This window comes from Bos indicus, chromosome 7 (assembly GCF_029378745.1).
Source record: "Bos indicus isolate NIAB-ARS_2022 breed Sahiwal x Tharparkar chromosome 7, NIAB-ARS_B.indTharparkar_mat_pri_1.0, whole genome shotgun sequence".
In the NCBI taxonomy this organism is placed as follows: Eukaryota; Metazoa; Chordata; class Mammalia; order Artiodactyla; family Bovidae; genus Bos; species Bos indicus.
Window position 1 is genome coordinate 19,346,586 of NC_091766.1, and position 19,918 is coordinate 19,366,503.

At 53.1% G+C, this 19,918-nt stretch overlaps 2 protein-coding genes across 3 annotated transcripts; both read left to right on the plus strand.

Annotated features, from left to right (window-relative positions):
- Positions 1-3,986: 3,986 nt before the first annotated feature.
- LRG1 (leucine rich alpha-2-glycoprotein 1) lies at positions 3,987-7,029 on the plus strand. The gene is made up of 2 exons (XM_019964423.2): positions 3,987-4,128; positions 5,395-7,029. The coding sequence occupies exons 1-2, from the start codon at positions 4,076-4,078 to the stop codon at positions 6,401-6,403; spliced, it is 1,062 nt and encodes a 353-aa protein (XP_019819982.2). The 5' UTR covers positions 3,987-4,075; the 3' UTR covers positions 6,404-7,029.
- Positions 7,030-8,158: 1,129 nt separating this feature from the next.
- Positions 8,159-19,498, plus strand: PLIN5 (perilipin 5). Of its 2 annotated transcripts, XM_019964422.2 has the most exons (9): positions 8,168-8,252; positions 8,695-8,746; positions 9,263-9,344; positions 10,209-10,404; positions 11,425-11,507; positions 12,118-12,298; positions 13,686-13,885; positions 18,167-18,286; positions 18,516-19,498. In XM_019964422.2, exons 3-9 carry the CDS (start codon positions 9,285-9,287, stop codon positions 19,044-19,046), a joined length of 1,371 nt encoding a protein of 456 aa, XP_019819981.2. In that variant the 5' UTR covers positions 8,168-8,252; positions 8,695-8,746; positions 9,263-9,284; the 3' UTR covers positions 19,047-19,498. The 2 variants fall into 2 exon arrangements, with proteins under 2 accessions (XP_019819980.2, XP_019819981.2); XM_019964421.2 differs by lacking the exon at positions 8,695-8,746 and having other exon boundaries at positions 8,159-8,252.
- Positions 19,499-19,918: the final 420 nt, after the last annotated feature.

Consider the following 19,918-nt stretch of genomic DNA (forward strand, 5'->3'; position numbering starts at 1 on the left):
CATCCCGGCTACCCGGTAGCATAAGAGATAAGCCATGAGTCTGTCCCATGTCCCCATGGTCTGGGTCAACATTCCCATAGCCACCTTGTCCTTTTCAGTCATGTAAACAGCTTAGCAAGGTCTGGCATGCCCAAGGCTGGTGCTGATGTAATTGTACCGGGTTTGAGTTATATTACCACTGGGGCTTGTTGTTTTGCAAGCCCGGGGCGGGGCGGGGTTAGGGTGGGGGGGTGGGGGAGGGGGTTGTCTTCTGCCTAGACCTCAGGGAATTGTGGAGTCAACTCTCTCTCTCTCTCTCTCTCTCTCTCTCTCTCTCTCTCTCTCGACTGTTTAGCCCATCTGGTTTCCCTTCTGGGAGATGGTGCAACCTCCATTCATCTTGAGGGGTTACCGAGAGGGAGAGTAAATAGGTGGTAGAGCCCACTCAAAGAGTGGGTCTTTCGTGGGGGGAAAAGGCCACTTGTGCCCCCAGTTTAGACAGTAAGTCTCTTCCCAACAAAGGTACTAAGCATTCAGGGATGTATAAAAATTCATAAGTCACTTGGTGTCCCCTCATCTGACATTTTCGGGATAGGCTTGAGACACAAAGCCTGCATTTATTACCATCTGAGACCCAGTGGCCTCTGGATCTATTGGTGTATAAAGTCTATAGGCCTCGCACGGTCTTTAGTAGAACTCAGAGGGTGATTTGGTTTCCCTTTGAATCACTTTGGAGGGTTTTGCCACGTTCATAGGTTTTCCGGCCCCCTTCTTGAGGCCTTGTAAAATAGCCGCCCCATATCTCTCCAGGTGGCCCCTCCCTTCCTCTGTGTTACAGTCCAAGTTGGGCCTCTCATCCGGGCGGCTTGTTCTGCCCACCGCTGTGGGTTTACAGTACCCTCAGGTGCCATTTCTCCTAGCCATTTTCTAGCCTCAGTTAGGATCCTGTGTCTTTCTTCAGTGCTGAAACGGGAGACTAGTAGCTGGACTATGTCATCCCATGTAGGGCGGTAGGTTTGAAAAAAATAGTCTCCATTAGTCTAATCATACCGTGTGGCTCCCCTGAGTACGGTGGAGTGTGTCTGTGCCAGGTTAATATATCCATAGAGCAAAATGGTTGGTAATAATAAGCTACAGGAAGCTGGTGGTGGTGTCTGTTTGCGTCCTGGACCGGGGGCTGTTGTACCTCTGTGAGGGGCAGCTGCAGGGGGTGGTTTTAACCCCGTGTTCCTGAGCAGAACGCAGCCTCTGTCTAATTTCTGTGTTTCCTTCCCTCTTCTCGTCTGTACTCACCGGGACGGGCGGGTACAGCCTGGGAGGTCCGGCCGAGGCGGAATCCTGGGGCCGTTGACCAGAGGCTCCTACCACCCGGACCGGAGCCTGCCAAATGGTGGCGCTGCGATCTCCGGGGAAGCTGGCGGAGGAGCAGGGGCTGCAGCAGGAACTTCACCTGGCCCTGGGTAGGGCATTAAGACGTGTCCGGTCCTGGTGGAGCACTCGGCGGCGGGCGGGGCAGGTCATCCCCATCCAAATCCTATAGAATTTCTTTTTTATCACCAGTTAATTTTTGTGTCATTAATATTTTTCCCTTTCCCTTCTGGATACAGACCCTCATCCAAGGAGGAGGGTCTTGAGCTAACCCTAGCCATGAGTTAATATATGGATATTGATTCGGGTGTCCCGACTCTCCTGTGACTATTGCATAGACTGCTTCCACTATTTTTAAGTTCATGGTGTCCTCTGGTGGCCATCCTACTCCCATAGGGGCCATTCAACCTCACAGAGTATGTGGAGGTGGTTAGGTGTCACCTTCACCCCATCAGTTCAGTTCGGTTGCTCAGTCGTGTCCGACTCTTTGCAACCCCATGAATCACAGCACACCAGGCCTCCCTGTCCATCACCAACTCCCGGAGTTCACTCAGACTCACGTCCATCGAGTCAGTGATGCCATCCAGCCATCTCATCCTCTGTCGTCCCCTTCTCCTCCTGCCCCCAATCCCTCCAAGCATCAGAATCTTTTCCAATGAGTCAACTCTTTGCATGAGGTGGCCAAAGTACTGGAGTTTCAGCTTTAGCATCATTCCTTCCAAAGAAATCCCAGGGCTGATCTCCTTCACCCCATAGTCTCCTCCAAATCCCTTCTTTAAATGTTTAATCATGCACTCCAATACAGTTGCCTTAGATTCACTTCCCCCCATCTTGCTTACCCTCTCGGACCTTCTACTTTTCCTGTTCGTTCCGTCTACAAAGTTCTCGGTACCCTAAGTACTTCTGTTATTTCCACTCAATGAAACAATTAAATTGCCATTCCGCCTCCTTCCTGATTGGTGTGAGAAGAGCCTTACCTGCCAAATCCCAGAGGGAGATCTTCACCTGCTGGTCTGTGTGGCCAAACCAGAACACCACGTGGTCCAGGATTGTTTCTCCATTAACTTTTAAAGTCTATTCTGCCTTGGTGGGCTTGATTAGGTGCAGATGAAAACACAGATGGGTTAAATATCCCACATCCCAGGCTGTCTCCTGAAAAGCCAATTAGTACTCACTTATGTATCCCCCTCCTTCTAGCCTGACAATTCTGAGGAAGTCAAGAATTTCACAGCAGATGGGACACCTCCTCAGGGAGGGCAGAATATGAGCACACAAAGACCAAGTTTCTTCCCCCCAAATCCCTCTCGCAATCGCCTATTAATAATTTACCTCAAGACGACGCAGACATCATCTCCTTTGTAACATTCATGGTCAGTGTGCTTCCCGTTCCCTCCCAGGGGGTTTGATCATGCCCCCTCTTCTACCCTGCTGAGTGGGAACCTCCTTACCTGAGTGCTCAACTTCCCTGTTGCCATCCACTACCCGCTAATGTGAAAGATCCAGGCTTCGAGGAACGGAATCTTTCCAGAAGGGCAAGGCACCTTCTCCCCTCTAGAAGATCCGAGCCGTGAGGCCTCGGAGTAGCCCCAAATGGGACTTGTCTCCTCAAAGTGAGGAGTTCCCCAGGTCAACTGCTTGGAGGGCAGCTATGCTTACCACTATACCACCAACACACTAAATGTTATAGCCAAACGCTCTGGGAAACAAACTCACTCAGGACACGTGGATTGTGGAATGCAGTTTACTACACTGGCGGGTCCTAGGCACGGTTTCCTCTTTAGCCAGGGACCCTGACTGACTTTGTGAAAACCTTATGTACCTTAAGTGCACGTGCTCAAGCCCACACCCCCAAATTCCTAAAAGAAGGGAAATCTTGGTATGGAATCTGGTGTCTACCAGTCTGGGAGGCCTATTGGCAATAGGTATGTGATCTCCATGGGTACCAGGCACATAGTCCAAAGTTCACTAGGAATGTAAGGTGGAGTTTCCTTCTTTTTCAAGATGGAGTCAGTTTGGCCTGTTCTTTTCCTCCTTCAACTCCAGTATTATTGCCCAAGAAATCCCATGGACAGAGGAGCCTGGTGGGCTACAGTCCATGGGGTCGCAAAGAGTCAGACACGACTGAAGCAACTTAGCACACAGCACAGGTTCAAAGACTGTGGGGACTTTTGTTTTGTTTTTGAGGGGACTTTTGGCATCACTTGCTTTTGAATTCTATTTTTAAAAATGATTTTATTTAAAATATGTCATGAATTTAAGACAAGTGTTTTGTTGTTGTTGTTATTCTCTCCACTGAGCTTCCAGGTTGCTCAAATTTATTGTAAATAGTACCTCTTGCTCAAAGAGATGTCCCCATCCCCCAGGACAGACTGGCACCTTGCAAACCTGACCCTTGATTCCTAGGTTAGGAGATGTGGGAACTCAGCCCCAGAGACCCTTCGGTACCCACTCTCCAAAAGCAGGACTCGGGGGAAAGAAAAACTAGGTAGAAACAGGATCAAGAAAGGGGTGGGCAGCCCCCTCCCTTCCTGTCCTTCCCTTGCCAGGAAGCAATTTTGCAATCCTGACCCCTCCCCTGCCACCGCCCCCCACCCCGCCCCCCACCTCTGCCTGGCTCAGGTCAGCCCCTATCAGGAATAGGATGTGGGTGGAGACTTCCCTACAGTTGCTGCTCCTGCCCTGAGCTTAGGCCGGTATAAGGCCACCTTGCCAGACCAAGGGAACCTGGATGAAAAAGAGAGAGGCCACCATGTCCTCTCAGAACCCAGAGCGAAAACAGAGGTAGGTCCCCACCCGACCCGTCCTGGGCAGAACGGACACCTATTCCAGGTCCAGACATTGGCCTGCAGGCTGGAGCAGACTGACACTCAGGCTGCTCCAAAGGACAGACTCACTCCCGTATGTCGACATAGAAAATGCATAATGTGAGAGTTGCAAGTTAGTTTTATTTAGGGCAAAATGAGGACGGCAACCTGGGACACAGCACCTCAGATAGCTCTGAGAGACTGCTCCAAAGAGGCAGGGGTGGGAGGTCAGTATAGAGGGAGTACATGCAGTCAAGCCTATATATATATATATTTTTTTTTTTTTAATTTTTTCTGGTAGAAGCTTTCTGCTAGTCACAGGGAGCACTCATCACTAGGAAGGATTTTAGTGCTTTTCTAGATATAAGGAGATACAAGGACTGGGCTCATAAAACTAGCTCTCAAAATAAGTACCTGAAGACCTGTCCTGCCAGTCGCCCCCGCCCACTGCCACCTCACCCTTCACCCCCGAGCACAGAGCGCCTCATTTCTGCTCTCCACCCTGAACTCCTTTCAGGGGGTGTTGAAAATCAGCAGCTGCAGCAGCACGAGATTTAATCCTTGTAGTGGTAGATGGTAGGTGTCAATTTGTAGTTGACACATACACACAGCACAGGAACCCCAAGTGGTCCATGGCTTGTAGCAACCAAGGGTGTTCAGGTGGTCTCTAGTGCTGCTGGGCTTGGGGCATCACTGTTGGAGGGCCCATGAGGAGCAGAAGCCCCAACTGTTTCCCAAGAGGAAACAGTTTTCTGCTTGGGAGAGTCAAGAAAGCTTTGTGGAAAGGAGGGGGCATTGGAGCTGACGGTTTGCAGGATGAATAAAAGTTTGTGGGCTCTGCCTTCAAAACACGGAACCAGGGAGATAAGAAATGACCCAGAAAACAAGTGAGAGCAGAAGAAATTAGCAAGTTAAACTGCAAATAATAGCGCATTGAGGTTGGACTGGCAATAGGAAAGGGTAGTATTTAAGGATCAGACTAAGAAACTCAGGCTTTTGTAGAATTATAATTCTTCCTGGAACAGGAGTTACTTCTGGCAGCTCTGGGGGGCGGGGGGAGCGAGGGTGGAACCTAATAGAGGAAGTGACTCCATTATTCCAGCCCAGCAAAGCAGTGGCAGGGTCCGGGTTGGTGCGAGTAGAGATGGTAAGAAGCAGGCAGATTCTGGGTGTATTTTTATCTTGCTGGGTATCTAATATCTTAGTTTTGACTTATTAAGCTCTTTTTTGTCATTGCCTGCAGCCTGGTGGGCTGGGACTCCCATCTTTCTAGAATCTTCCTATTGCTGCTATTTGTAGTCTCAGCCCAGGGGCTCACCCCAAATCCTGAAGCCTGTCTGGTGTTCTCCTCGGTCAATGGCAGCTCCATCTCCTGCCAGCCACCTGCCCAAATCCCCCACAGCCTCCCAGCTGACACCATCTTTCTGGCTGTGGAGTTCTTCAACCTGACTCAGCTGCCTGCCGACTTCCTCCAGGGCATCCCTAACCTCCAGGAACTCCACCTTTCCAGCAACCGACTGGAGGACTTCTCCCCCAAGTTCCTGCTGCCCGTGCCCCAGCTAAAGGTGCTCGACCTGACCCGCAATTCCCTGACCGGGCTGTTCCCTGGCTTCTTCCGGGTCTCGGCTGCCCTCTGCACCCTGGTGCTGAAGGGAAACCAGCTGAAGTTTCTGGAAGCCTCATGGCTGCACGGCCTGAAAGCCCTACGACATCTAGACCTGTCTGAGAACCAGCTCCACTCTCTGCCCCCTGGGCTCCTGGAGAATTTCACCGACCTGCTCACCCTTGACCTTAGCAATAACCAGCTGCAGACATTGCCCCCTGACCTTCTGAGGGGCCCCTTGAACTTGGAACGGCTACATCTGGAGGGCAATAGACTGCAGGTGCTCGGAGAGGGCCTTCTGGCACCCCAGCCAAAACTGCGCTACCTCTTCCTGAATGACAACAGGCTGGCCTCGGTGGCAGCCGGCGCCTTCCGAGGTCTGCAGAAACTGGACATGCTGGACCTCTCCAACAACTTGCTGACCACGGTGCCCACAGGCCTCTGGACCTCCCTGGGGAAGGCTGCCAGGAACCTCAAGGATGGCTTTGACATCTCTAATAACCCCTGGATCTGTGACCAGAACCTGGCCGACCTCTATCGTTGGCTGGTAGCCAATGAAAACAAGATGTTCTTCCGGAATCACACACGCTGTGCCGGCCCTGAGGCCTTGAAGGGCCAGACGCTCCTGGCTGCGGCTGAGTCCCATTGAAGCCTGGGGCGGGGTCTGGGGCTGGGGTGGGGAGACAAGTCTTCATAGGCCAGTGCACCCCACTTAGCAAATACTCCCCCCTTCTAAGGGTGAGACTGGGCTTCCCATAGTTTCTGGAATCTGTTTCGTCCAGGCTTCCAGAAACACGCCTTGAACCTTCCTTCTTTATTGCCTTTGCTCATGCTGTATCCTCTTCCAGAAATTTCTTTCCCCCTGTCTCTCAGACCTCTTGGTCTCTGGCTCCTCCAGCCTGCCCTGGCCCCACACTGAAGTTGTGTCAATCTGGCTCTGTCTCCCCTCTTTGTGTGTGGTTTTCTGAGTGCAGGACCTCGGACTGGATTTCCTTTTATCCAGCATCACTCAGCTTGGAGTCAGACTGTATTGTTGTTGTTAAGCCCTGTCTGACTCTTTGTGATCCATGGGCCAGGCTTCTCTGTCTTCCACAATCTCCTGGAGTTTGCTCAAATTCATGTCTATTGAGTCAGTGATGCTATCTAATAACCAGATCATCCTCTGCTTCCGCCTTCTTCTCTTGCCCTCAATCTTTCCTAGTATCAGGGTCTTTTCCAAAGAGTTGGCTCTTTGCATCAGGTGGAGCTTCACTAATAAATAATTGTTGAACAGAAGTGGATGGTTTCATTGTGCTCCTTGCATCTCTCAAGTAAAATTTCTAGGTCTCCAGGATACAGAAGGAGGAAAGGAGAGGTATGCCATGAAATCCCAAATGGATAGCCATTGGGATTTGTTCTCCTCCTCCCCTCCCCATCCCTGGATTTAACTGGAAATAAAACCTTGACCATTGCCCAGGGTGTCATTTTACCAGTGGATTCCTGCCAGAGCTTGTGTCCTGGGGAAGGTTTAAATTAAACCTGATTGCTTCAGGGCTCCAAACAATTTTTCACGCTGGCCTGTGATAACCAGGGAAGGGTAGCTGCCCAGGGCAAGCGTGGGAAGGCTGGATGGGGCTGAACAAATGGGCAGGGGCCCAGGAGACTGTGTTTTCACAGCTCTGGAACCTCAGGGCCACCTGTCAACACAATGTTGTGTTTGGTGGGGCTCAAGGTCAGACTGGGGGGGTCCTTGGGATGTTTGGGGCATGCTCTTCTTTTGCATTTCCTTGGAAGGAGGGTCATGCCCACGTGGGTGGTCCTTCCAGGTGTGGGTGGTCATTCCAACTCTGGCAATGAACCCAAGGGTTCTGGAGTCTGGCAGAGCTGGGTTTGAATCAGATCCCCCAATCGCTGGGTGAGCCAAGGCAAGTGGTTTAAACATTTTTATTTTTTATTTTTTTGGCAGCGCTGTGCGGCTTACCAGGGATTGAACTCAGGCACTCTGCAGTGAGAGTGTGGAGTCTTAACCCCCGGACTGCTAGGGAATTTCCTGATTTAAGCATTCTGATCCTCACTTTGCTCATCTGTAAAATGGGGATGGAAAGGAATGAGCCAATCTCTCTCCTGGCTTAGTTAAGTGGCAGATTTTTAAAAGCAAAAAGAAAGACCTTGAGGACTTGCCCAAGGTCACTGGGTGAAGAGTTTAGGGGACTGTGATGGCCCTCCACCGTCTCTGTAGCAACAGCAGTGAGGGCCAAGGAAAGTAGCTCAATTCTTGTGTAGCCAGCGTCCCCAAGTTGCTATGACAACTGCGGGGCGCTCTGGGAGCCCCTGGATAGAGCTGGGGGCCTGGAGGCCCGCCCAGGGCACGCCCCCTCATGGCCTCTCTCCATTGGTCAGTCCCCCGCGGCCCCGCCCCCAAGTCGCTATAAGGCGGGCGGGGCAGCCTGGGGGCGGAGACTGGAGTCCGAGTCTAGGGTCTGTGGCTGAACCTGGGGGCTGAAGCTGAACGCGCCCAGGTGAGTGCCGCGCGGGCGGCATCCAGGACGGCCCAGTAGATCCCCGGGGACCCCAGTGAGTGGGTGGACGGGCTAGCGTCCAGCGGCTTGGTAGGAGGTGGGGTGTGATAGGCCGCAGCAGGTGGCTGAGACCCTTGTCCCAGTTGGCAAAAGCTCAGGACCCTGTTGGGCGAGGACTAGGGCTCTGAGGATGCAGGGGTGGGGACAGGGGGAGAACTGCAGGCGGGGAGTCTTAGGTCGAACTCTCTCTCTGAGTCTACTTAGCTGAGTGACCTTGGGCCCAGCATGGATCTGTTGTGTGCCTCAGTTTCCCTATGTGTCAGACTGGACTGTGAGTTTACTGGTATTCTGTGGCTCCCACTCCACCTGCATCCCGGCGGGGGGCAGCTTGCACGATTCCATCCCTGGGCTGGGGGTAACAGAGATCTCCTTCACTTTGCAGAGGAGAAACCAGCCCACACAGGTGAAGGCATTTGCCCAAAGTCACACAACAGGTAATGGCAGGAAGGACTCGATCTTAGGTGTCTCTCCCCACAGAGTCCATGCTTTGAATCACTAACATGCCCCCATCCTGCCAGAGGTTTTCTGAAGTGAAAGTGTTAGTCGCTCAGTCGTGTCCGACTCTTTGCAACCCCATGGACTACAGCCCGCCAGGCTCCTCTGTCCATGGAATTCTCCAGGCAAGAATGCTGGAGTGGGTAGCCATTCCCTTCTCCAGGGGATCTTCCCAACCCAGCAGGTCTCCCGAATTGTGGGTAGATTCTCTACCATTTGAGTCACCTGGGAAGTACGCACCTACTGTGTGCAGTGCCCCGTGCATGCATTGTCCCTGCCCAGGATGCTCTGAGGTAGGTATCATCATTTTCGCATCTTGTAGATGAGGAAGCTGAGACCCCAAGAGGAGATGAGACTTGCCTGGGTCACCGAGCCCAGCCGGACAGAACCCAGGGCCTGGGCGGGAGCTGGGAGGGCTGGCATGCAAGGGCCTGTCACTCTGTCCTGCCCCCCAGGGTGAACCTGTTTGCAGTAGGCATGTCAGAAGACGAGGCGGCTCAGGCCCCCGGACCCAGCTTGTGGGAGCAGGATCAGCAGGTGAGGGGCTGTGTCTCCCACGGAGCTCAGCTCAGGAGAGGGTAGGGGGACAGCCCCTCAGGGGACAGTTTCAGACTGGGTCACCCTCCTCGCTTTGAGCACCTTGCTCTGAGGGCATTTTGGACCATAGCTGGGGGAGGGCCATTCTACCCATTTCCCAGAGGGGCAAAGTGAGGCCCAGGGAAGAGAGTCTCTCCAGACACTCCCAGCCAGCTTACCTGGCCTCTGCTCAACTCTCTCCCTCTCTCTGCCTGTACCTCTCTGTTTCTGTGTCCACCATCATGGCACTCTCAACAAAACAATAACAACAGTACTAGCATCAATCACAGCATACAGTCTGCATCATTCACTGCTCCAAGCGCTTCATGTACAATGAGTCCTTGAATCCCCTTCACAGCCCTAGAAGCCCCTTTCACAGATAAGGAGACTGAGGCACAGAGCAGTTCACATAGTTGCCCAAGTCCATACAGCTCGAAAGCGTTGGAACCAGAACTGAACTCAGATGGTCCAGTGGCTATGCCCTTTGTGTGTGTGTGTGTGTGTGTGTGTGTGTGTGCATGCGCGTGCGCGCACGCATGCACATATGTGTTCAGGTGTGTCCAACTTTTTGTGACACCATGGACTATAGCCTTCCAGGCTTCTGGAGCAGACCAGTTCCTTCAGAACTAGCCCTGCTGTGTGTCTGCTGTTGGGAACTAGAGCCCTAAACCCCTGCATGAGGGTCTCCATTGTCTGTAGGCAGCTGCACTCGATACACTTCCTCTCCCCCTCATCCTGGCCCAGAGAGGATGAGCGGGCTCTCCAGCTGGTGGCTGAGCCCCCCACCTCCACCTGGGACCCCTCTGATGCCACCCTTTCCTGCAGAGCGTGGTGCAGCGCGTGGCTGCCCTTCCCCTGATCAGGGCCACGTGCAGCGCAGTCTCTGAGGCTTACAGCGCCGCCAAGGACAGACACCCGCTGCTGGGCTCCGCCTGCCGCCTGGCTGAGCACTGCGTGTGTGACCTGACCACCCGAGCCCTGGACCATGCCCAGCCACTGCTCAGCCACCTGCAGCCCCAGCGTGAGTTCCCCCGGCTAGCGTCCTGAGTCCTCTGCTTTTCCCACTGCCCTGCCCTCTCAGGCTCCACTACAAGGAGCCCCCTGAGTTGAATGTGCCTCTGCAGTCCTTTTATCTTTTTGCCCATGCCCCTCATCATGTGAGGTCTTAGTTCCCTGACCAGGGATCAGACTTGCACCCCCTGCAATGGAGGGATAGAGTCTTAACCACTGGACTTGCCCAGGGAAGTCCTGCAGCACAGTATTGCCTAAACTGTGTGCCTTTCGTCTGCCTGCCTGTCTGTCCCCACCCACCTGCGTCACCCTCTCTGGGTCGTTCTGCCTGCGCCATCTTCCCCTGTTTGTTTCCCATCTTCCGCTCTGTTCCCCTCTTATTTGTCCCTCTGTGGTTTGATCACCTGCCCACCTGCCCTTAGCTGTTTCTGTGTCTGCCCCTTTGGTTCCCATGTGTCTGTCTCACTGTCCTCCTCCCTTTGACTAGCCTGATGTGCCTTGGGTCCCTCTGCCTGTCCTGTCTCCCTCCCCTGTCTGCCCCTCTGTCCCGGCCCCCACCCATCCTGAGCCTGTAACCAGCTCAGGGGTCCAACCCAGGGGTGTGGTGGCGGGCAGAGAGACCCCTGGTCTTACATCTGACTGAGGAAAGGGATCACCTGAGGGTCCCAGCCCGGGGCCTCCCTCTCCCTTCTTCTCAGCTGGTTTGTGTGATCTTGAACCTACTTGCTGAGGTGTCTGAGCTGGACATGGGTGAGGAGTCACTTTGGTGCTGGCAGCACTGATGGGAGAGCAGAAGCGGGAAGGGCAGAGAGGCAGGGTCCCGCCTGGTGGCCCACCCACAGCCTCAGGGCCCCCAGCCCCTTGCAGGGGACCAGCCAGGTGACCTCTCCCTATTTCTTTCCCCCTGTGTGTGTGTCTCTCTCTTTTTTCCTGTCTCTCCCTCCAGCATCCCCTCCCTCCATGACTCTCTGTGTGTCCCTAGTTCCCTTGACATCTTCCGGATTCTCACTCCCTGCCTCTCTGTCTCCAGTGGCCACAGTGAATGATCTTGCCTGCAGGGGCCTGGACAAGCTGGAAGAGAAACTGCCCTTTCTCCAGCAACCTTCGGAGACGGTAACCCCCCCCAGCACTGCCAGATCATGTGGGAACCTATGTGGGGGCGGTGGAGGTGGGAGTGAGAAATGCAGCCTCCTCCCAGACCCGACTTCGATACCTGGGCCAGGACCCAGTCAAGCTTCAGTCAATTTGAGACACCACCAGCCAGATGAAAATTAGATGTCAATTAGAGACCCATGTTTACTGAGCACTTAATATGTGCCAGCTGGTGCTAAGCCTCCCTTCAATAACCCCATGAGGGACAGACCTGATTTTCTCCCATTTTATAAAAGGGGTGGGACTTCCCTGGTGGCCCAGTGGTTAAGACTTCTCCTTCCAATGCAGGGGGTGTGGGTTCGATCCTGGATTGGGGACCTGAGATCCTACATGCCTCCTGACCAAAAAAGCAAACCATAAACAGAAGCAGTACTATATAACACATTCAATAAAGACTTTAAAAATGGTCCACATTAAAAAAAAAAGAAAAGAAAAATCTTAAAGGGGGGGGGAAATAGTGGCCCAGAGCCAGGCAAGGGCCAGGGGTCCTTGCCTCACAGCCCGCTGGAGCTGGGGGCAAGGGAAGGGAGACCAAGGCTGACAGCACTTGGAGCTCGGCCCCTCCTGCCAGGTGGTGACCTCGGCCAAGGGTGTGGTGGCCAGCGGCGTGACAGGCATGGTGGGCCTGGCCCGGCAGGGCCGCCGCTGGAGTGTGGAGCTGAAGCGATCTGTGAGCCATGCCATGGATGTCGTGCTGGAAAAGTCAGAGGAGCTGGTGGACCACTTCCTGCCCATGACTGAGGAGGAGCTCGGTAAGGCCAGCAGCCTCCCCATTCGCCCCTGAATCCTCCTGCCCAGGGCCCACCTCTAGAGGCTACAGATCAGAGAGGTCCCAGACTCACCCAAGGCCACACAGCACATCAGCAGGGAACACAGGGTTCCAGTCCACTTCCATGGCTCCTGGCCCACATCCTAGTAGAAATCTGACTGCCCAGACCCTCAAGAGTGTACTGGACTTGCAGACTGGAGGGCCACAGTCTCAAACTGGTGACCCTCCAGACCGTGGCGCTCCATATTGCAGTATTTGCCCTGTGCAGTGCCTTTAAAATGGTTTAATTCATCACATTCATTTAAAAATCAGGTTTCTAGGGACTTCCCCTGGTGGTCCAGTGGTTAAGAATCTGCCTTGCAATGCAGGGGACGCAGGTTTGATCCCTGGTCAGGGACTAAGATCCCACACGCCTCAGGGCAACTGAGCCCACATGATGCAACTAAGACCCAAGGCAGCCAAATAAATAAATGTACATAAAAATTAAAATCATATTTTGGGGATTTCCCCAGTGGTCCAGTGGTTAAGACTCTGCCTTCCAATGCAGGGGGCTCGGATTCGATCCCTGGTCAGGGAGATGAGATCCCACATGCTGTATGCTATGACAAAAAATAAAAATCAGATTTTTGCCCTACAAAACCTGATTTCTGGTATGCCTTGGTGGGGGGGGGGGGGGAAACTTGGGTTGAATAGCGTCCTCCCCTTTACATGGTTTCCTTAAACCCCACCATTCTTCAAGATTCTACATCTTGTCTTCTGGCCCTGGACACAATCTGACTTCTCAGGCCTGCTTCATAGCGCTAGAGGTACATGGAGCTGTACTCCCTCCTTGGCAGAAAGGCTGTGAAGCGTTATTTTTAAAGTTTACTTTATTTTTTGGCCATGGGGTGCAGCATACGGGATCCTAGTTCCCCAATAGGGATTGAACGTCCCTGCAATAGAAGCGCGGGATCTTAACCACTGAACCACCGAGGAAGTCCCTTTGAGGCATTTTTGAAGCACCTATTGTGTGCCACGCACTCGTAATCAATTCTTTAATGTTATTAGCTCCATTTACAGATGAGGAAAACCGAGGTAAAGAGACGTGGTATTCGAGTAGACTAGTTCTGGTTGCCTCTGTTCGAATCCCAGGTCAGCCTCTTATACTCTGTGGGACTTCACCTCTCTGTACCTTGGTTTTCCTCGTCTGTAAATACAACTACTAATCTTGTCTACATCGTAGGGTTTGGGGATGGTCAAATGAGTTGATATTGTAGAAGGGAACTATAAATTTGGGAGTACCCACCCCCACCCCCGTGTCCTGGCCTGCTAATCCACCCAGGAGCAGAGGGCGTGGCCACCGTGACTCCCTTCCCTCTTCTGTCCTCCAGCGGCGCTGGCGGCGGAGGCTGAGGGCCCGGAAGTGGGCTCGGTGGAAGAGCAGCGGAAACATCAGGGTTACTTCGTGCGCCTGGGTTCCCTGTCCACGCGGCTCCGCCACCTGGCCTATGAGCACTCTCTGGGGAAACTTAGGCAGAAGAAACACCATGCCCAGGACATGCTGGCCCAGCTGCAGGAGACCCTGGAGCTGGTGAGAGCTCTCTTCCCCACCCTGTGATGCAGGCCAGCACGCGTGGACTGAGTGCCAGCCGAGTCTTGTGCTAGTCTGAAGGTGGAGGTGGAAGTGTGTATGTACAGGGCTGGGGCAGAGGAGGGACCCGGGGCTGGAGGCAGTCGGTGGGGCTCAAGGCTCAGCCTGGAGAGGCTTGGAGGGGCTTTGTGGAGGAGGGGAAGTAGGACCTGGAATTTACAGGTGGTTAAGGTAGACCATTACTTTGCCAACAAAGGTCCGTCTAGTCAAGGCTATGGTTTTTCCAGTGGTCATGTATGGATCTGAGTTGGACTGTGAAGAAAGCTGAGCGCCGAAGAATTGATGCTTTTGAACTGTGGTGTTGGAGAAGACTCTTGAGAGTCCCTTGGACTGCAAGGAGATCCAACCAGTCCATTCTAAAGGAGATCAGCCCTGGGATTTCTTTGGAAGGAATGATGCTAAAGCTGAAACTCCAGTACTTTGGCCACCTCATATGAAGAGTTGACTCATTGGAAAAGACTCTGATGCTGCGAGGGATTGGGGGCAGGAGGAGAAGGGGACGACAGAGGATGAGATGGCTGGATGGCATCACCGACTTGATGGACGTGAGTCTGAGTGAATTCCGGGAGTTGGTGATGGACAGGGAGGCCTGGTGTGCTGTGATTCATGGGGTCGCAGAGTCGGACACGACTGAGCGACTGAACTGAACTGAACTGAAGGTAAGCGAAGGGCTTCCCAGCTGCTGCTGGTGATAAAGAACCCACCTGCCAATGCAGGATATGTAAGAGATTTTAGTTCGATCCCTGGGTTGGGAAGATTCCCCTAGTGAAGGGAATGGCTACCCACCCTAGTTTTCTTGCCTGGAGAATTCCACGGACAGAGTACAGAGGAGCCTGGCAGGCTACAGTCCTCGGCGATGCGAAGAGTCAGATACAACTTTCATTTTTACTTTTCAGGGTAGATGGGAAAAGTGATGAAGGTACCTCAGGTTCTCTCATCACCAACCCCAGTCTTCCCCAGAATTTAGGTTCAAGTTCATAACCCAGCTTCTCCCCTCATTGTGCATCCTTCCCTCTCCAGAGGAACATGTTCTCTGGGCTTGATAGGTTCAGATGCCCCCAACCTGCTCCTCCTGCATCCTTCTCCTCATCTCAATTGATGGCAACCCTGTCCTAACAAGGGCTCAAGCCAAAACCTGGGAATCACCCTCAACTCCCCTCTTCTCCACCTCCTCTCCCACATCCGACACATCAGCCAGTACTGTTAACTCTGCCTTCAAAGTCTACCCTAAACCCGCGCACATCCTCCCCTTCCTCCACCTGGGTGCAGCCCCGGTGATGACTCACCTGGTCTCGGTTTCCCATCCTGGATCCCACAGTCTGTCCTTCCTGAAGTAGCCACCAGAGGGCACCTGTGAGCACCAGAGTCGGCCAGTTTCGTTGCACATAATGTCCTCAACAATGGACTGGGAAAGACTAGAGATCTCTTCAAGAAAATTAGAGATACCAAGGGGGAATTTCATGCAAAGATGGGCACAATAAAGGAAAGAAATGGTATGGACCTAACAGAATTAGAAGGTATTAAGAAGAGGTGGCAAGAATACACAAAAGAACTATACAAAAAAGATCTTCATGATGCAGATAACCACCATGGTGTGATCACTCACCCAGAGCCAAACATCCTGGAATGTGAAGTCAAGTGGGTCTTAGGAAGCATCACTACAAACAAAGCTAGTGGAGGTGATGGAATTCCAGCTGAGCTATTTCACATCCTAAAAGATGATGCTATGAAAGTGTTGCACTCAATATGCCAGCAAATTTGGAAAACTCAGCAGTGGCCACAGGACTGGAAAAGGTCAGTTTTCATTCCAATCCCAAAGAAAGGCAATGCCAAAGAATGTTCAAACTACTGCACAATTGCACTCATCTCACATGCTAGCAAAGGAATGCTGAAAATTCTTCAAGCTAGGCTTCAACAGTACGTGAACGGAGAACTTCCAGATGGTCAAGCTGGATTTAGAAAAGGCAGAGGAACCAGAGATCAAATTGCCAACATCTGTTGGGTCATAGAAAAAGCAAGAGAATTCCAGAAAAACATCTGCTTTATTGACTACGCTAAAGCCTTTGACTGTGTGGATCACAACAAACTGGAAAATTCTTCAGGAGATGGGACTACCAGACCACCTTACCTGCCTCCCTGAGAAATCTATATGCAGGTCAAGAAACAACAGTTAGAACTGGACATGGAACAACGGACTCATTCAAAATTGGGAAAGGAGTACGTCAAGGCTGTATATTGTTACCCTGCTTACTTATATGCAGAGTGAAGTGAAAATGAAAGTCACTCAGTCGTGTCCAACTCTTTGTGACCCCATGGACTATACAGTCCATGGAATTCTCCAGGCCAGCATACTGGAGTAGGTGGCTGTTCCTTTCTCCAGGGGATCTTCCCAACCCAGGGATTGAACCCAGGTCTCCCATTTTGTAGGCAGATTCTTTACCAGATGAGCCATTGGGGAAGCCCCAGAATACTAGAGTGGGTAGCCTATCTCTTCTCCAGTGGATCTTCCCAACCCAGGAATCAAACTGGGGTCTCCTGCATTGCAGGTGGATTCTCTACCAACTGAGCTATTAGGGAAGCCCCTAGTAGCGAGTACATCATGCAAAATGTGGGCTGGATGAAGCACAAACTGGAATCAAGATTGCTGGGAGAAATATCAATAATCTCAGATATGCAGGTGACACCACCCTTATGGCAGAAAACGAAGAGGAACTACAGAGCCTCTTGATGAAAGTGAAAGAGAGGAGTGAAAAAGCTGGCTTAAAATTCAGCATTCAAAAAACCAAGATCATGGAAGCTCGTCCCATCACTTCATGGCAAATAGATGGGGGAAACAATGGAAATAGTGACAGACTTTATTTTCTTGGGTTCCAAAATCATGGCAGATGGTGACTGCAGCCATGAAATTAAAATATGCTTGCTCCATGGAAGAAAAGCTATGACCAACCTAGACAGCATATTAAAAAGCAAAGACATTACTTTGCCAACAAAGGTCCATATAGTTAAAGCTATGGTTTTTCCAATAGTTATGTATATATATGAGACCTGGGCCATAAAGAATGCTCAGTGACGAAGAATTGATGCTTTTGAACTGTGGTGTTGGAGAAAACTCTTGGAGAGTCCCTGGACAGCAAGGAGATCAAACCAGTTAATCCTAAAGGAAATCAGTCCTGAATATTCATTGGAAAGTCTGATGCTGAACCTGAAGCTCCAATACTTGGGCCACCTGATGTGAAGAACTGACTCATTGGAAAAAACCCTGATGTTGGGAGAGATTGAAGGCGGGAGGAGAAGGGAATGACAAAAGATGAGGTGGTTGGATGGCATCACTCACTTGATGGACTTAAGTTTGACCAAGCTCCAGGAGTTGGTGATGGATAGGGAAGCCTGGTATGGGGCAGTCCATGGGGTTGCAAAGAGTCAGACACGACTGAGTTATTGAACTGACTGAATGTCCTCAAGGTTCAGCCCTGTTTTAGCCTGTCAGCACTTCCTTCCTCTTTAAGGTGACATAATACATTCATCCCTTGGAATCTGTGAGAGATTTGTTCTGGGACCACCCCCCACGGATACCAAAATCCACAAAGGCTGAAATCACTTCTGTAAAATGGCCTAGTGTGGTTTGCCCTCTGTATCCCCTGGGTCTGCATCTGTGGGTTCAAGCAACCCCAAATCGTGGTTCCATCCACAGATGGAGGACCCACAAATATGGAGGTAGACTGTGTTCTGTTGTATGGATGGATCACAGTTTATTGCTATTAATCATCTCATACCTGCCCTGTCCTGTGAACTAAAGGCACAGTGCCCCCCCCCCCAACCAGGACATTCACAGGGGGACAAGGGTCATGACAGGAGAGCATGCTGGATGCTGTGAGACCCAGAGGAGGGGTCCAACAAGGCTTGGGGGGCGGCAGGGCTTCTTGGAGGAGGCAACATTTACAATGAACTGGAGTGAACCTGGCGGGGAGGTGGGTGGCGGGGAGCGTGTACATGAGACACCAGCCTGGGCAGAGGGCCGGCAGTGAGTCTGAGCTTCAAAACTTTCAGGTCACAGGTTTTGGCTAAGGTCAGGGAAGAGAATAGATGGATCAGCCAAGCTGGATCAGCAGGCCATGAAGATTTGCATCCAGTGCTTTTTGAGGCCAGATCCAGACTGGGGCCCTGGTTCCCCCAACTCTCCAGCCCCTCCAGCTCTGACTATCATGGTCCTGGTTCGCACAGATCCACCGCATGCAGTGCGGGGTGACCCCCATCACCCCCGCCCGCCCCGGGAAGGTGCACGAGCTGTGGGAGGACTGGAGCCAGCGCCCCCTAGAGAACGGCCGGAGGCGTCACAGCCAGGTAGGAGGTGTGGGGGATGGGTGGGGGATGGGAGGAGGAGGGGAGGGAAGAGTGGGCTCTGGGTAGGTCCAGGGCTGCCAGGCTCCAACCAAGTGCTGAGGTCAGCTGGCAGCTGGTTGGAGTGTCTGCGGGGAAACTGAGGCAGACGGGGGTCCCGGCAGGGGTCCATCCGGGACACTGAGGCCCCGCCCCTCCGCTCACCACCCATCCCCTCCCGCGCCCCCCGCAGGCGGAGCTGGAGACCCTGGTACTGTCCCGCGGTCTGATGGAGGAGCTGCAGAGTACCGTGGATGCGCTGGAGACCAGCGTGCGGGGCCTGCCCCCCAGTGCCCAGGAGAAGGTGGCCGAAGTGCGGCGCAGCGTGGACGCCCTGCAGGCCGCCTTTGCCGACGCTCGCCGCTTCGGAGACGTGCCAGCGGCCGTGTTGGCAGAGGGCCGGGGCAGCATGGCCCGGGCCCACGCGTGCGTGGACGAGCTGCTGGAGCTAGTGGTGCAGGCTGTGCCCCTGCCCTGGCTGGTGGGGCCCTTCGCACCCATCCTCGTGGAGCGGCCCGAACCCCCGCCTGACCTGGAGGCCCTGGTGGACGAGGTCGTCGGGGGGCCTGACCCCCGCTGGGCGCACCTGGACTGGCCGGCCCAGCAGAGAGCCTGGCAGGCCCAGCACGGGGAGGGAACAGTCCTCTCGGGGAACATTCCCGAGGAGGAACCTGAGCCCCCCAGCCGCCCCAAGCACACTCTGATGCCTGAGCTGGACTTTTGACCCGATGGGACCGCGTAGGCAGCTGGAGGCCCTCCTGCACCCCGAGATCCCTGCTGTCCCCTAGCGGCTATGCGTCAGCACTACTAGCCGAAGCCTTGGTCTTGGCTATTGCGTTGAGTTGGGGACCGAGCTCTGATGTCAGATCGCCCCCAGTCTTTCCCATATGAGGACTTGAATGTAACTAGCCCCAAGCTGGTTTCACTGGCTGTGGTTCCCATTGCTCCACTCTAAGAAGCTGATCAAAACTCCCCAGAGGATCACATGTTTTGCCCATGTGATAGAAGCATCTAGAGGCACATGCTTCTGTCTGGAGCTTTGAAAAGTGAGTGTCCTTTTCCTCCCCCAGCTTTTCTATCTCGGACTGAGGGGTCCTCAGCTGGACTTGCTGCCCCCACTTGCTTAGCCATTTGGCATTTACTCTCCAGAATAAAGACTATTGGTGTTGTCCAGAGGCCAGTGTTGCCTGCTTGCTGTTGTCCAGAGACCAGTGCCCTCTGTTCCAGCTGAGGTGGGTCTCAGTGGTGGGGTGCTGGGGGCTTCGGAGGTGTGCAACCATATGGCACGAGCCGGGGTTCGAGACTTGAATGATGCCACCCTGATGAGCTAGACCTCCTCCTGTCTGGAGTTCCACTGTGTGTGCCCCACCCACCTGGGTGAAGCATTCAGATGTCGTTTCCTGGAATGGAAGTCATTGACACTTTAGTATAAATGAATGTTTGGGAAACTGCAAGGAGCAGGATCAAGAGGAGGAGGGATCAGAGGAAGCAGCCGCTCCTATGCCCATCTCCCTGTGGCTTCTCTGGCTGCACCGGTCAGGATGGGGGAGACAGAGGCAGGGCAAGGGCCACAGGCTAGTCTCGTGGGGGCCCTCC

Bases quoted from the DNA above. Each gene is read 5' to 3' on its own strand.
- LRG1 (XM_019964423.2), top strand. From the start codon at position 4,076: ATGAAAAAGAGAGAGGCCACCATGTCCTCTCAGAACCCAGAGCGAAAA. The intron at 4,129-5,394 runs GTAGGTCCCCAC...CATTGCCTGCAG, and splicing joins AACCCAGAGCGAAAACAGAG to CCTGGTGGGCTGGGACTCCC.
- PLIN5 (XM_019964421.2), top strand. From the start codon at position 9,285: ATGTCAGAAGACGAGGCGGCTCAGGCCCCCGGACCCAGCTTGTGGGAG. The intron at 11,508-12,117 runs GTAACCCCCCCC...CCCTCCTGCCAG, and splicing joins TCCAGCAACCTTCGGAGACG to GTGGTGACCTCGGCCAAGGG. The intron at 12,299-13,685 runs GTAAGGCCAGCA...TCTGTCCTCCAG, and splicing joins CATGACTGAGGAGGAGCTCG to CGGCGCTGGCGGCGGAGGCT.